This window comes from Aphidius gifuensis, linkage group LG2 (genome assembly GCF_014905175.1).
Source record: "Aphidius gifuensis isolate YNYX2018 linkage group LG2, ASM1490517v1, whole genome shotgun sequence".
In the NCBI taxonomy this organism is placed as follows: Eukaryota; Metazoa; Arthropoda; class Insecta; order Hymenoptera; family Braconidae; genus Aphidius; species Aphidius gifuensis.
The window spans coordinates 3,865,806-3,880,690 of NC_057789.1; the positions used below are offsets into that span (position 1 = coordinate 3,865,806).

General features: G+C 26.6%; 1 protein-coding gene across 7 annotated transcripts in view; it reads right to left on the reverse strand.

The window, feature by feature from the left end:
* Positions 1-2,822: 2,822 nt before the first annotated feature.
* The window catches only part of LOC122848367 (optomotor-blind protein-like), a 53,849-nt gene continuing 41,786 nt past the window's right edge, over positions 2,823-14,885 (reverse strand). For 2 of the 7 annotated variants that reach the window (XM_044146410.1, XM_044146406.1), the window contains exons 5-7: positions 10,484-10,630; positions 9,202-9,278; positions 2,823-4,378 (exon numbers count right to left, since the gene is read on the reverse strand). In XM_044146410.1, the coding sequence (XP_044002345.1) occupies positions 3,517-4,378; positions 9,202-9,278; positions 10,484-10,630 (1,086 nt within the window). In that variant the 3' untranslated portion in view covers positions 2,823-3,516. Of the gene's footprint in view, positions 4,382-9,201; positions 9,279-10,483; positions 10,631-14,885 lie in introns of all 7 variants that reach the window. The other 5 variants (XM_044146408.1, XM_044146405.1, XM_044146404.1 and 2 more) reach the window with 4 other exon arrangements.

Genomic DNA, 14,885 nt, shown 5'->3' on the forward strand with positions numbered 1-14,885 from the left:
AAACACAAAAAATATATTCACCAATTTGTATTCCGATGTTTATCTTTTTACGAATAATTTTAATTAAAAAAAAAAAACATTTTTAATAGAATGTTTATTTTGTCCTACTCGTTTGATATTATTTTTCTCTAATTTAAAATTATTAAATTTTTTAAAAATACTTGAAAAATATTATACATAGATAATTGTGTGTTTAGAAAAAAATAAAATGAATATAATAAGATCATTTTTAAAGACCAAAAAAATTTATTCTAATCATCAAAATTTATTATACTATCTAAAAAATAAATATAAATAAATAAAAAACCAGTCAAATTGGCAAAACGTAAGCGTCGTCTTTTTCCATCGCCACGAGCAATTAAAATACTTGAACGGCCAATAAACGAGACACACGCGTGAATTATACACGGTAGCCACATTCAGTCGAACTTTGTGTTTTCTTTCACCAAATATCCAACTTTTATTTGAAATTAATTCCAACGAGTTTGTTTGTTTGTATCACTCTTATATTTTATTATTATTATATACAATATTTATTTCATTTAATAAATTTAAAAAACGTCGAGAATTTTTTTTTCAGGTGTAAGAGTTATTGAGTAAAGTTGTGTATATATATATAAATACAGACTACAGTCTGCAGACTACTGCGAGTCCCACGCGCCTTCACAAAGTCCCGAGTAATAATAGAAGGCCATTTTTACAAAAAAGGCAATGTCGAGAAATTCAAACTGATTAAATAAATAAATAAAAAAAAATAATAACAATAACTACTGCATATAAAAAGATAAATAAAATAATAATTATAATAATAATATCAATAAAAATAATAGTTGTATAAACAAACGCATGATGGAATTTAATGCTAATGTTATATGTAAAATGTTGATAGGATCGTTGTCGAATATGGAAAAATATGTTGATTGATACAGGATGATTCAGAAGTCGTATGAAGACGTATGAAAAAAAAAAAGAACATTTACTTAAAACATTCTTTTACCCCACGGCAAATATCAAGTCAATCGTGTGTGTTGCCCTTCACTTGGCGCAATTGCAATTGATTTATTTATATTTATATATTTATTTATTTATTTTTTTTGATATATATATTAAATAATTTTATATAGAAGTCAAGGTTTTAATAAATACACTGTTGATTTTTTTATTTTTTTTTTTTTTATATTTTTAAATTAATATATAATTTTTAATCATGTAAGGTTTTTTTTTTTTTGAGGATGGATGGGGGATGGGAAACTAAGGGTTAGGATAGATAATTTTTTTTTGAGTTTTTTCTTTTGTCTAAGGGTGTACAATATACAATACAAGCCGTAGGAATTATGATTCGAAAAATGATAAGGCCGCCCATGGCCCTCTCTTATTGCTTTTTTTCTTTTTGTATCTTTTCTCGTTCCCTCTGAATAATTCAGCTTCCAAGTTTAATTTGGCTGATCAAATGTGAGCTCTAAGAAAATGTGAGTTTATTTTTTTTATTGTGATTTGAAAGATTTTTTATTTGATCAACCAAATTAATGTCTTTTGTGAGTTTTTTTTTAATTATTTTAAAATATCAACAAAGTATTTTTTTTTTTTTTCAAAACATTTAAAATATTTTTGAGACTATAAGCTTTTATTTAAAGGTAGAAAAAAAAAAATTTATATATAGAAAAACAGAGTATTAAATAATTAATATTTACATAAATAAATTTTTTTTTTTTTATTCAGTAGTGATAGATACAGATGTTTTAAATATTAAAAAAATTGAAGAAAATAAAATGTAAAATAAATAACAAACAAAAAAAATATTACAACAAAACTAAATTTATTTCGAATGATTATTATTAATTTTTTAACAATTTTTGAAATAAATTTAATTATTATTATCTATTTTAAAATCTTGTAAATCTATATTGATTTTTTTATTTTTCTTCAATAATTTATTAAATCATTTACAACAATAATAATTTTTAATAATAAAATTCTTATATTTTTAAAATTGAGTTTTTTATTTTTCAATTGAAATAAAAATTATTCAGAGTATTTTGTGGCAGAAGCTGTATACAAGAGGGACACAGAAAAGACCATAATCGAGTGCTCGAATTTTTTATTGTTTTTTTTTTTTTTTTTTTTTTTGAAAAAAAAAAAGGAAAAAATTTTTTAGACTTGGTAAATCGATTTTTTCGACACATATTTTAGAGACTATCACATAATTAATTTTTTCCTTTTTACATATTTATTTATAATTAAAAAGTTAATTTAAAAATTTGACATACGGTATTTAATTTTAAAACAGTTAAAATCAAACTTCACGGATAAACTCGATTTATAATTTTTTTTATTTATTTTTTTTTGGCGTAATTTAGTTTGTCAGGGCAGCGTGCGCTCTCATTCATTCATTGGAGCTCTAATAATGAATTATCTTAAATATATTTAATAATTAATATGGAGGGGATAATTGTATTTATAATATTTATATGCATAAATATCACTAGGGTACATATTTACATTTTCAGGGGGCTGCAAAGAGTCATGGTGCTCACATTTTCTATAATTTTTTATCTTGCTTTTCTCTCATATATGTATATTGCAATTACTAATCATTTATAATGATTTATATTTTTTTTTTTTTTTTACGTAAAATTCCTCCTTGAAACTGATAAATCAGCCTCTCATATCATCACACTCATTTTTTTGTTTTTTTTATTCATTTTTATCTTAGCATTATTATTTTCTTCTTTTATTTTTTTTTTCATTATCTATATGTTTATTGTTTTTATTTGTTTTTTTTTTTTATCTCAATCAAATATTAACAATTGATTGAGAAAAAATAAATAAAATATACAAATAGTCGCGGGTAGTTATGGCTCCGGCACCGCCGTTGTCATAATAAAAATTAGTGTCCACCAAATTGTGACAATATATTGAAACAATTTTTACACAAAATCGGGGCACTTTATATCTATTTACACAGGTCACACGCGATTTTTTTTTTTTTTTTTTCTAAATTTAATTTAGCGAATTTTTATCACTACCCTTTTTTGTTGATTTACTTAAAAAAAAATTTTTAATATCGACACACTGTCGAATTTGTCCATAATGTAACTTCATAGTTAATTATAACTCTCTCTCTCTCTTAAATTGCACTTTATAAATTAATTCCAACATCCTCTCGATCACATACAATATATGACTCTGCCTGTTTTTTTTTTTTCTTTTTTTATAATTTTTCATGTTTTTTTTTTTTTTGTTTTTTTTTCTTTTGTGATTATTTTTTTATTTATTATTATTTTTTTTTTTATAATTATTATAATATTTATTATTATTTTTATTATTAGATTTTTTTTTAATTTAAAAATTTATCTTGAATCCCAGCAAGGCAACAGACTTTGATAAAATAATTGGCTACGATGGTTCAGATGTTGAGTCTGGCTCAAAGCCTCGATCATCAAATTCATCACCACTCGTAACATCAAGATCTTCATCTTCAGTATCAAGTTTAGTACTACTTACAAAAACATTATGTCACGGACTCGCACCACCACCTCCACCAGCACCACCACCATTGCCATCAATGTCATTTCTATGCGCTGATGTTAAACTTGGACTTCTTCTTCTTTTAATATTTCTACGTTCTTGTAGACCATTAACCATATTTTCAATTGATTTAAGTTCACCAGTTGATGCACCAGTTGTTGTATTAGTACCTGGTGTTGGTGAACCAGTTGGTGGTCTTGGTGGTGGTGATCTTGGACTAAGTGTACGACTACCAGGTGTAACTGTTTCAAATGCTGAACCATGTGATGGTGCTGGTAAACTATATGGTGCAAATCTATGTCCTTTTAATTGATGTAATGGACTTGATAATGGATGTGGATAATGACCAAATAATGCTGGATGTTGTGATGCTGCTAGTGCTAATTGGGCATTTAATAACATACTTGGTGTAACACCACCATGTAAACCAAGTGGATTTGGTGGTATCATTGGTCCATGACCAGGATAAAGACCAGGTACTGGTGGATAAAAATATGGTAATAATGGAGGATGTAATACTGGTGGACCAACTGATACATCTGGTCTTGGACCCTCTGAACCAGGACCACCAGGTACACCACCACTTTCAGAACCAGATGATTCACTACCTTCACCACGATCACTTATTCTATCATCTCGTTCTCTAGAATGCTCACGATCACGATGATGATGTTGATGATGATGATGATGATGTACAGGATGTGGTGTATCCGGTCCAACAACATCAAGTAATTTATCATCGTCGTCAAGCATGTCATTCATTGAATTTGATGACCTACGTTTTTCTGGTGAGGCTGGTGCGCCTGATGTCAAACGTGAACCACCTCCTGACACGGTCAACAGCGCCTGTCTTCTGCAACAACGGCTCAGAGTTAGCAATCATATATACAATGGACATGTATTATTATTTTACAAAAAATTACAATGCAAATATATATATATAATTATGGCAAGAAAATAAATAAATATCAGTTAGTTTTATTTGTCACTTGATGATGATTGCTGACAACAAAAAAAAAAATAATAATAATGAGAAGAAGAAAAAAAAGTATAAGTGTATATAAACTCTGGGATTTATTTTCTTACAAAGTCGTTGAATTTAATATCAGTAATAGTTATGACTATAAATTACCGGATACATTTACACTCGATGGAGTTAAATAAAAATGAAAAATTAGATCTTGCTCTGACCAGTTGAATTGTGGCTACAAACTTATCTCAACACTCACAACCTGTTTTCAGTAGCTCAATAATATAACTGCCCTCATTTACTTGCGGCTTGTATTGATGCCATGATATTGCCATTTCACCGCAAATCTAACATATATATAAGTGAAAAAAAAATTATATAAATAAATAAATAATCACAAATAGATTTATGAGAACTCAAAGTACGATTGCTGAGAACACGTTCAGTGGCATTTAATTAATTATCTTAATCGTGTAGTAAACGCTTGTTTTTTTTTTGTTTTTATAATAACCTCAGAAAAAAAAATTAACAAAAATCAACTAGTTGAAATATCCCTCAGGGGTGTGTAACAACTTTTTGCTTATAAATTTTTTTTCACCACAATTGTCAATGTTTTCTCACAAACATAAATAAATACTTCCAACTGACCTCGCTACATCTATCTTATTTTATATTTTTTCTAATACCAAGACAGTTATAAGCACTGTGTGTTTCTTGATTTGTTTTTGATAGTAAGACATAAACAACAGTAACTCCTTCATTACTCACACGATTACAAAACAAATTCTTTATCATAAAATTAATCTATATTTGGATGACTTTGATTATTTTATTTTATTTGCTATTATATTTCTAACAATAATAATAATAAATAAATAGTTCATTTTGTAGTAATATATAATCAATGAGTCATAGCTGGCTTTGTTTTTTTTTTTTTTTTCTTTTATCAGTAAGAATGTCATCCAATTATAAACACAGAGGTGATCGATACGAAGTGAAACCCTTTAATCAGTTCGGTATATTTCACACCTTTAACCATTGCAAATTGCAATCCTCTTTTATTCAACACACACATCAATATGTGCATGTATATTCATTGACTCACGTGTCTGTGCAAATAAGCGGCACACACGCACGCCCCCATCGTTATATTTAGTCTCACGTCACGATCAACCCTGTATCCATCATACACATATAAATACATATACAATACTTGATTATAATTATCTCGCCTCAAAACTATTTAATCTAGAATTTTTCATTTAAATTTCATTTTTTAAAATTTTTATATTTTATTCATTGATAGACGTTTTATATATACTTTTATCGTTGCTCTCATTTCAACGAGATTTTACTTGTGTCTATTTTTGTTTTTTTATAAATTTATTATTCCACTTCTGTAAGTCGCACTGTGATAGATTCCCGCGAAGTGAATTTGATCACACGATAGACTTGTTTCGTGCTGTTGTACTGCGTGATGCCTCGACAGATCGATTACCAACTACACGTCGACAAACGCACTGTATATTTTTTTTTTTTTTTAAATAAAATATATCAAGTCGTATGCTCGTATGGAATTTTTATATAAACCTACAATGTTGTAGTTGTAAAATGAACATTAAAATATATAATATTTAAATTCATTGTGATTGTTTTTCTTTTTTTTTTTTTGTGTTGTCACGAAAAATCGTGACCGTTTTACAGATATAATACCAGATGGTGATCATTATACCGAGGGTTAATTGTTTTCAATTGCGAATATGTGTTTATTCAACTCTGTATATGAATTTAATTTAATTTTATATTTTTATTTTCCAAAGTTTTATCAATTTTAGATAAAATAAATTTTAATTGTATATTATTATTGTTTAAATAGCAAGGTGTGATAGACCTGATTTATAAATTATTTTTACAGTTTATCGTGTAAACGTAAAAAAAGAAAAAAAAAGAGAAAAAAAGAAAAAGCTTATATAGACCCGGTTTAGTTGCGCGACTGAGAAGCTTACTAGTGTTATTTTCCTAATACCATGTAATGCGATCAGTAACTAACACATGCACTTTGATGTCAATACATGGACATCATCATTTCATAGACACACATACAATGTAACACATGATTTTAGTGTCTTTGGTTACGTATAGAAAAAAATAAAAATAAAATAGATAAATAGATAAATAGATAAATAGACACAAAGACAAAAGATGAAAAATAAAAATAAATTAAGTAAAAATTCAAGTTGAATATTTTTATAATTTTTTTTTTAAAAAACACATATGTAGGATGCATGCATGCATTGTATAATGTATATATGTATTATATATATATGTAACAAATCGATAGTGCCTCTTGGCTTGATGCGAGGGATGGGGATTCACTTGGATATATACAAGTCAGACCGAGAGAGAGCTGTGCTTGCATCAATATATGATATATCTTGTATTAATTTTTGTTCAATAAAAATTTGTTTCTTTTCTTCATCAATTACTTGGCTTATCACCAATTCTTCTTTTTTTTTTCTTTTGATCTTTGAGGCTGTCGTGATAGGATGATAATATACTTTACGACTTGCTTACAATGATTGGAAACAAATGAGTACACCAGACGATTATAAACTACATGTTATGTTTATATTTATACGGTTTATTAGAAGGTCGTGTTGACAGTGTACTCGATAACATAATGAACTCTTGACAAATAATTTTTAAAATGCGCAATATATTTTAAATATAATTGCCTGTTATTTTTTTTTTTTTATTTAAATTATATTTTTTTCATAGCTCTAATGGAAAGAAAAATAAAATATTTTATATTCATGATATTAAAGTAATATAATAAATTTTGATGATGAAAGAAATGAAAAAAAAAAAAGGAAAAATTTGAAAAAAAAGGAAACGTTTTTCAAGCCTTTGACACTGGTTCGATTCAACTGACTATTAGTATCATCGTTCACCCTCGAAGCCCTCGTCGCGCGAAATTATAATCCACCCTTTCAGCGCTTTCCACGAAACTATATACAGCACATTCACCCCTCGGTGACATATCGGTGCTGAGGAGAGACGAAAGATGTAAAGGGAAAATAAAAAAGAGAGAAATAGTTTGCTGATTCTCGATGCTTCTTGTGGTTGCGTTTTCTATCGTATTTAACCTCAACACATTCACATGCGGAAAAAATATATATATTGCATCTTTTGAACGTGTTGGATTTTAACTCGTGACGATCGTCTCACTCGACCCTTTGGGTTGGACTCAAATTAGGTAATGCCAGGGGGTTTGCCAGTTGATTCTCTTCACGACTGAATTTTAAATTGCAGACACACCTCCAACAAAATTGGAACTTTCTTTATTATAAATATATATTATACTTTTTTTTTTTTTTTTCTTTCTTGATATGTCAGTGGTAAATTTTTTTCTTAAATCTCTCAACAGCTGTATTTTATTATTAAATTGTACATTAATGATTCTTAAATTTTATAAAATACTATTATTTTAAACCAAAAAAAAAAAGTCATTGACTTTGCATTGAAAAATAAAATTATAAAATTTATTGACAATTGAAGTTTATTTTTAAGTTGTAAGTTATATAACTGAAAAAGTTTTATAAATTTTTGAATAAAAAATCAGTAATATTTTTATATATATTAATGTGTATATGTGTGTAGGTAAAAAAAAAAATCGAAAAAGAGCAAAGAGAAGAGAAACAAAAAAAAAAAAAAAAAATTACGAAGTATGGTCTTTATGCAAGCCTTTACGGTTTGTGATGCTAATATAAAATTCAAAGCCAAGTGCAGAATGGCACCCTCAATGTTAACGATAGTACCGCCCCTGTGCATCAGTATGCTAATCCAATGATTGGCTATGTTCCAACCTCATCCTCCATCTAACCTTTCTTTTGACCCCTCATATATTATATATATTTTTTTTTTACTTTATTTTTTTATTTTCTTACTGCTGTTCAAATCGAGTCTATTGCTTCTGAATTACATCAAGCGTATATATTTTCAATCTTTTCATTTAAAAATACCAATAAAAATGAAAAAAAATAATTTTTCATCAAAAAAAAAAATCAAAATGAGAAATATTATATACATTTTACAATTTTTTTCATCAATTGAAAAACAATTAAAATAAATTGAAAAATTATAATATTAAAAGATTTAAAATTGATTGATTTAACACCCAATAATTGTAGTTCATAAATAATATGATAACATAGTTGATGGATAAAAATAAAAAATAAATTGTATGATAAATGTTGGTAGGGTTTGTGTATGCATATAGACAAGTTGATGAAAATTTACTCTCAAAGTTCCTATGAAATTTGTAATGGGCTTTTTGCGTACAAATATATAACTATATTGTACAATGTAAAGGAATAATAATTTTCATCGGTGGTTGGATGATGGCACAGCCAACAATAGACCCCAAGGGGCGACTCGACATAAGCCCATAAACTTGCAATATTGAATACAAATGGATGGATCACAAGCCACAAGGGGGTGCAAATGAGACTCGAGACATGAACCCCTTAAACACATTCTTTTTAATTTTTTATTTTCTTATTTTTTTATTCAACAAACCACTGGTTATAATGTCATGGATCAAAAAATTAAAATATATATTTGCATTGTTAAATATTGTCTCATCTATTTTTCAAAAATAATAATAGAATAATATTATAGAAAATTTTGAAAGCGGTACTCACTTTTTTTCACGCTTTCCAGCACCAGTATCACGAAATCCTTTGGCGAATGGATTATTATCAATCTTCAGTTGTGTTATCTAAAATAAAAATTAAATCATTAATAACTAATTATTTTTTAAATTTGTGATAACTCAGAAAATAAAATATATAAATTCACGACTGTCGTAATGACTGTAATCTTGGTAATAATTCAGAGATGATATTGAAATTTATTTGAGGAAAGTTGAGTAGATTATTTGAGTATATACTGATTAAAAAAAAAATAAAAAAAATTATATATGTGTCATCAGAATTAAGCTCAACAGTGCAGGCTTTGTGTATTTAAAAAATAAAAAGTAAATTTTATTAAATGTAAATTATGATTTATTTTTTTAAATTCAAATTATAGAAATTTTTTTATATTTTTTCCATGAAATTTAAACGGATGTAGATAAAAGATTGTCTGCGAGTATATTGCTCGAGTAGAATGACAAAAAATAAAAAATAAATAACCGCATGCACGATAAATATAATAAATAAAACTAGTTATTAATATTAAATTCAACAACTGGCTTGTTTCTGATATAAAACAACAAAGGTATATATTTATTTACTCAACTAGCTACTGTATTGGATTATGGAAAAAAAAATAAAAAATACAACTGTGATTAATCTTAGATCGGTCAGTATTGATTATATCCAAACAGTTATTTTCATGACCATTGAACTAATAGTATATTTTTAAAAGTCAATACAATAAACGATGCATATTTATAATAAAATTTCTGTTTATTTTTATTTTTTTTTAGTAGAGTAAAATTGTTCACGACTTTAAATTATCTGATGACTTATTGAATTGCACAGTTGTTTTTATAATTTATTTATAAATATATTTCTATCAATATATTAAATTTTTTATTAAAAAAAATATAAATAAAATAATAGTGAAGCTATTTAATATAATATTTAAAATTTAAAAACAAATTAATTTCATTTTTCATTGATAAAAAAATTTTAGAGAAAAGCTCTCTTTTTATTTTTAACAATTTCAAGGTGTTTCGTAAAACTTTATTCCCGTGTTAAAAATCTTCTCAACTTTTTCATCATTTTAAAAAGTTTTTTGCTTTTTTTTTTTTTATTCGCTGTTTGACTTTTGCCGACAGGTCAATATTGAATTCTACTTTGCGCGTTAAAATAAAAGAATAAAAAAAAAGTTTTTAAATATAAAAAAAAAGAAAAAAAAATTTCAACAGTGTGGAATAAAGTAAAAGAAAAAAAAAAAGTAAAATTAAATATTGCTTACCTTTTCATTTTGGTAGGCTGTCACGGCGATAAATTCCGTCTCTTTAAATACATAACTTCTGAATGTCGAGTACGGCAATTTGAGTACATCGTTTGCTCGAACAAGATGAAACCTTGGTTGATATTTGTGCATTGAATTCAATATCGTCTGTATTAACATAAAAAATAATTATAATTAGCTAAACAATTTCCATTTAATTTCATTTGTTAAATTGATCATTAATATTTGTTTGCATCAAATGAAATTACTGTAATTTACAAAAAAAAAAAATGAAAAAAATAATTTAAATTAAACATTTTCAAGTAAAATAATTAAAATAAATTTATAAAATGATGAATAATTGGACTTTGAGTGTATGGCAATGTCATCGTGTGTGGGTCCAATCAAATATTTCGAATTTAAAAATATAAAAATATCAAAAAAAAAAAACAGATAAATGCCACTGTATATTTATAATTGTATCGATGAAAAAGAGAGAGAGAGAGAAAGCATGGTATCCAGTTTAAGTAAGCAATAAATAAAATAAAAAATGATATATATTACCATATCAAACATGCAACAAGAAGCAATTTGACCTGTTAAATATCTCATGGTCGGCAAAATACAAAGAGAAAATAATTAGTCCCAAGTATAGATAACAAATAATCTACGACTTTGTCGTCATTAGCCTATCAAAACCTAAAATGCCACTTGTCTCTTTCATTATTTTTTTCATCTTCTACATTCATTCTAAGATTCATTCATATTTCTTAGAAAAAATTCTAAGCAGCTAAAGTAAATAATACAATTATTTTAATTATTAATATTTAATCTTCATTGGCATTTTATTAAACTCAGTGTAATTAGTATTTCTCAGTATCATTTTGTCACATTATTTAAATTTTTATTTTCAATTCAATTAATTTTTATTATTATTTTTATTTATTGATATACACTTGTTGTTTATTTTTCCTTCTCGGTGGTCTTTTCAATTTTTATTTTACGTATAGTGAAGGAAACTTTGTTGAAAAAAAAAAAAATTATATACAAGAATTTATACGGAATATATAAAACGAAATAAAAATATAAAATTTTTAAGTGATGAAGTGGAAAAGAGAAAGAAAGTTGCCGCACGATTGGTATACACACACAGAAGCCGACGCGGCTAATGACTCTGTCCACGGTAATCTCAGGGTGTTATCTGTCCCAGCTACCTGGGGCCCACCTACTTGGAATCACGAGGTTGCCATAGTTTAACAACGCGACTATATCAAATTTTATCAAACGTATTTTTTTCCCATAAAAAAAAAAAACAAACTTGAAAAATTTATAAGAAATTTATATTTTTTAAAACTTTTATAATTGATTAATTATTTATTGATGATTTTTCATTATTATATATTTTTTTTGAATGTGTATTTTGTTGGTGGCGCCATCGAAAAATTTAGTGGCGTTAAGTAAAATAAATTGAGTGATTCTGAGGAGAAAGAGGAAGGAGAGCTTGAGGGTTGAAAGTTGTATATAGGCAAGGCGGGTTGTTGAATTCTTGGCAAGTGTTTGTATATATGTATAGGTGTATTTATTTTTGTGTGTGTGTACTAACATTTTAAGGGTTGTATATATGAATTTGTAGGTATATATAGGTGGCAAAGCCACAACGGAGGGTTATTTCCGGGAGTTTTATGTGGCAAGGCGTCCCTGGGTATATCGACCGCCCGAAAGGGGTGGATTTTCCGGCCACACTGTGCCATGAAATTCATGAAAGAGGGAGTTAATGCAAAAGGTAGAGACGACATGTTCTGCATTCGATATTATTATGTGAATATATGAATAAAGCTTTGAAGATTAAAAAATACAAAAAAATAATAAAATATATATTTACATTATTATATATTTGACAATGTATTATTATTATGTTTTTTAATCAAGAAAAAATATTAACAATTAAAAATTTAAATTTTATTTAATTTTCTTTTTGTTTTTTTAATTAGAAAAAATTTTTTAGGTAAAAAAAAGATAAAGTACTTGAGGTGAATGAATTGTTTAGATACTCAAGTATCTCTGGAAAAAAATTAAAAAAAAACTAAGAGCTAGCAAAAAGCGCTATAAGACTTTTTATTCTTTTCTTGTAGTTTGTTAAAAGTTGAAAAAATAAAAAAAAAATTCTATACCAAATTGCTGGGTTCGTCTTGGCTTTTTACTGAGGCAAGTTTATGAACTTTTGTGAGACCAAAAAGAGCTGCTTACACTGTACTCGTCTTTGAAAAAAATAAAAAAAAAAATAATAAAACTCTTTGGCATATAAGAATACCCAAACCACTATACTATTATACCAAGATGCTCATTAGACCAAAGTCACACGCTTCTGCAAACGACTGTTTTAAAAATGTTGTCTCACGACTTCAATAAAGTGCGCATTTAAAAAAAAAAAATATATACAATTGCAGCAATAATTGTATTCAAGTTTTTGAAATTCTTAAACAATAGTTTGACTGTGAAATGTGAATGATAAAATATTAAGTATTTATCATATAAATATTTATTTTATTTTGTGAATTTTTTTGTTTTTTAATTTTTGTAAATACAGATGATGAAAAAAGAGACTTTTACAAAAAGGAAATGTTAAACGGAAATCAGTCTTCTTACATCAACTACCACAAAGACTTTTTCCCTTTTTCTCATTCTATTTGAAAGACTTTTTCCTCTTTCAATTCATCGAAGAGAAAGCAAAAAAAATTCTTTGAGGTGGTTTTCACAACGCTTTCGATATCTTATGATAAAAAAAAAATATATATACCAATAAGCACACGCCGTGTCGTTTTAACCAACGACAGCTTTTCAAAGAAGATAAAAAAAAAAAAAATATCATGAAAAGAACAAAGAACCACACCAATAAAAAATAACAAGACGAATAAAATGTCAATTAAATATGCAAGTGTAAAATTCAAAGATTAAAAATTAATGCAAATATCACAAACAATATTTGCATATTTATTTTAAAATTTAAATTCAAATAGAAAAAAAAAAAATTAAACAATAATAAAATTCTTGTGGACAATTAATTTTCCGATTATTGACGAGTGAATAATTATTTTAAAAAATTAACAATTCTTTTAACGCTATAAATTTATATTCAAGATATTTTTCGTTTCTTGCAAATTACTTTTTAAAAAAGAAAAAAAAATTATCGCATTTGCTGACAATGGTGGTACTGATTGAACTCGATCGAAGTCCTTTTTTTTTATCAGACTTATTTCTCAGCTTTTTTTTTTTCTTGCAAACAGACGATAGCACATTGAAACGCTCGGATGACACCCGGACAAAGTTGCTTCCGCTCGGCCTGTCTCGACCCCATAATTTGTCGGCCGCGGGTCAAACGTAAAAAGAAATAAGAAAAAAACGATATAAAAAGTACAAAAAAAAATACAATAAAATAGCGTAAAAAACTGATGACATCCCTACTCTTACACGTCCACAACACGAAAAACTACCCCTTGGTTTGCGTATATATATACATTTATTTTTTTTTTTTTTGTGTTGTCAACCCTGGATGCCGACGTCGACAGTCTCGGACCAGCAGTTTCTACTCTGTAATCGTTCCGCCCTGTGCTTTTTCGAATACAAATGTGTGTAAACCTTTTTTTTTTTTTTACTTGGACATTAGTATATAAAAGTAGATAAAAAAAAAAGAGCATTACTTTTCCATTGATTTAAAAAAGTATAAAAAATATATTTTGAAAAAAAATTATTTACTCCACGAAAAAAATTACATGTTTTTTTTTATTTTTTTAAATTTTTTTATAAACATCACTGCAATCACTCGGATCGTAAATCTGTCGTCAACTCGACACGCGATAATCCAAGAAATAAAAAATTAAAGTAAACAAATTAATGTCCTCTCGTTTATCTTTTTTTTTTTTTTTTTGTTTTTTGATATCCAATTCAACATTAACAAAATAAAATTATTTTTTTTCTCATTACATGAAATACTGTGCATGAAAAAAAAAATAAAACAAGTCTATTTTCTCACTTGGTAATTTGTTTTATCTATTCAACGACATTCGTGATATCTCCTTCTCCAAAAATAAAATATAAATAAAAAATTAAAAAAACATCTACCTAACTCGATAACCTCAGAGTATATCAAAAAGCTTTCATCGCTATTTTTAAATAAATTACATTAAAAAAATATTAAATATACATAAATAAATTGATAATAGACTCACAGTTTAACTTGTCATAATTCAGAGGCTATCGTCATAGAAATTTGAGAAGTTAAATGATGTAAATGATACATTAAAAAAACGAAAAGTGTCTAAATGATGATAATATTAGATTCCCATCGAAATAGAGAAAGAAAAAACAAAAACTTGGGACTCTATCTGTCGGGGAGACTTTTTTTTAACCGTGTGTAAATATAAAT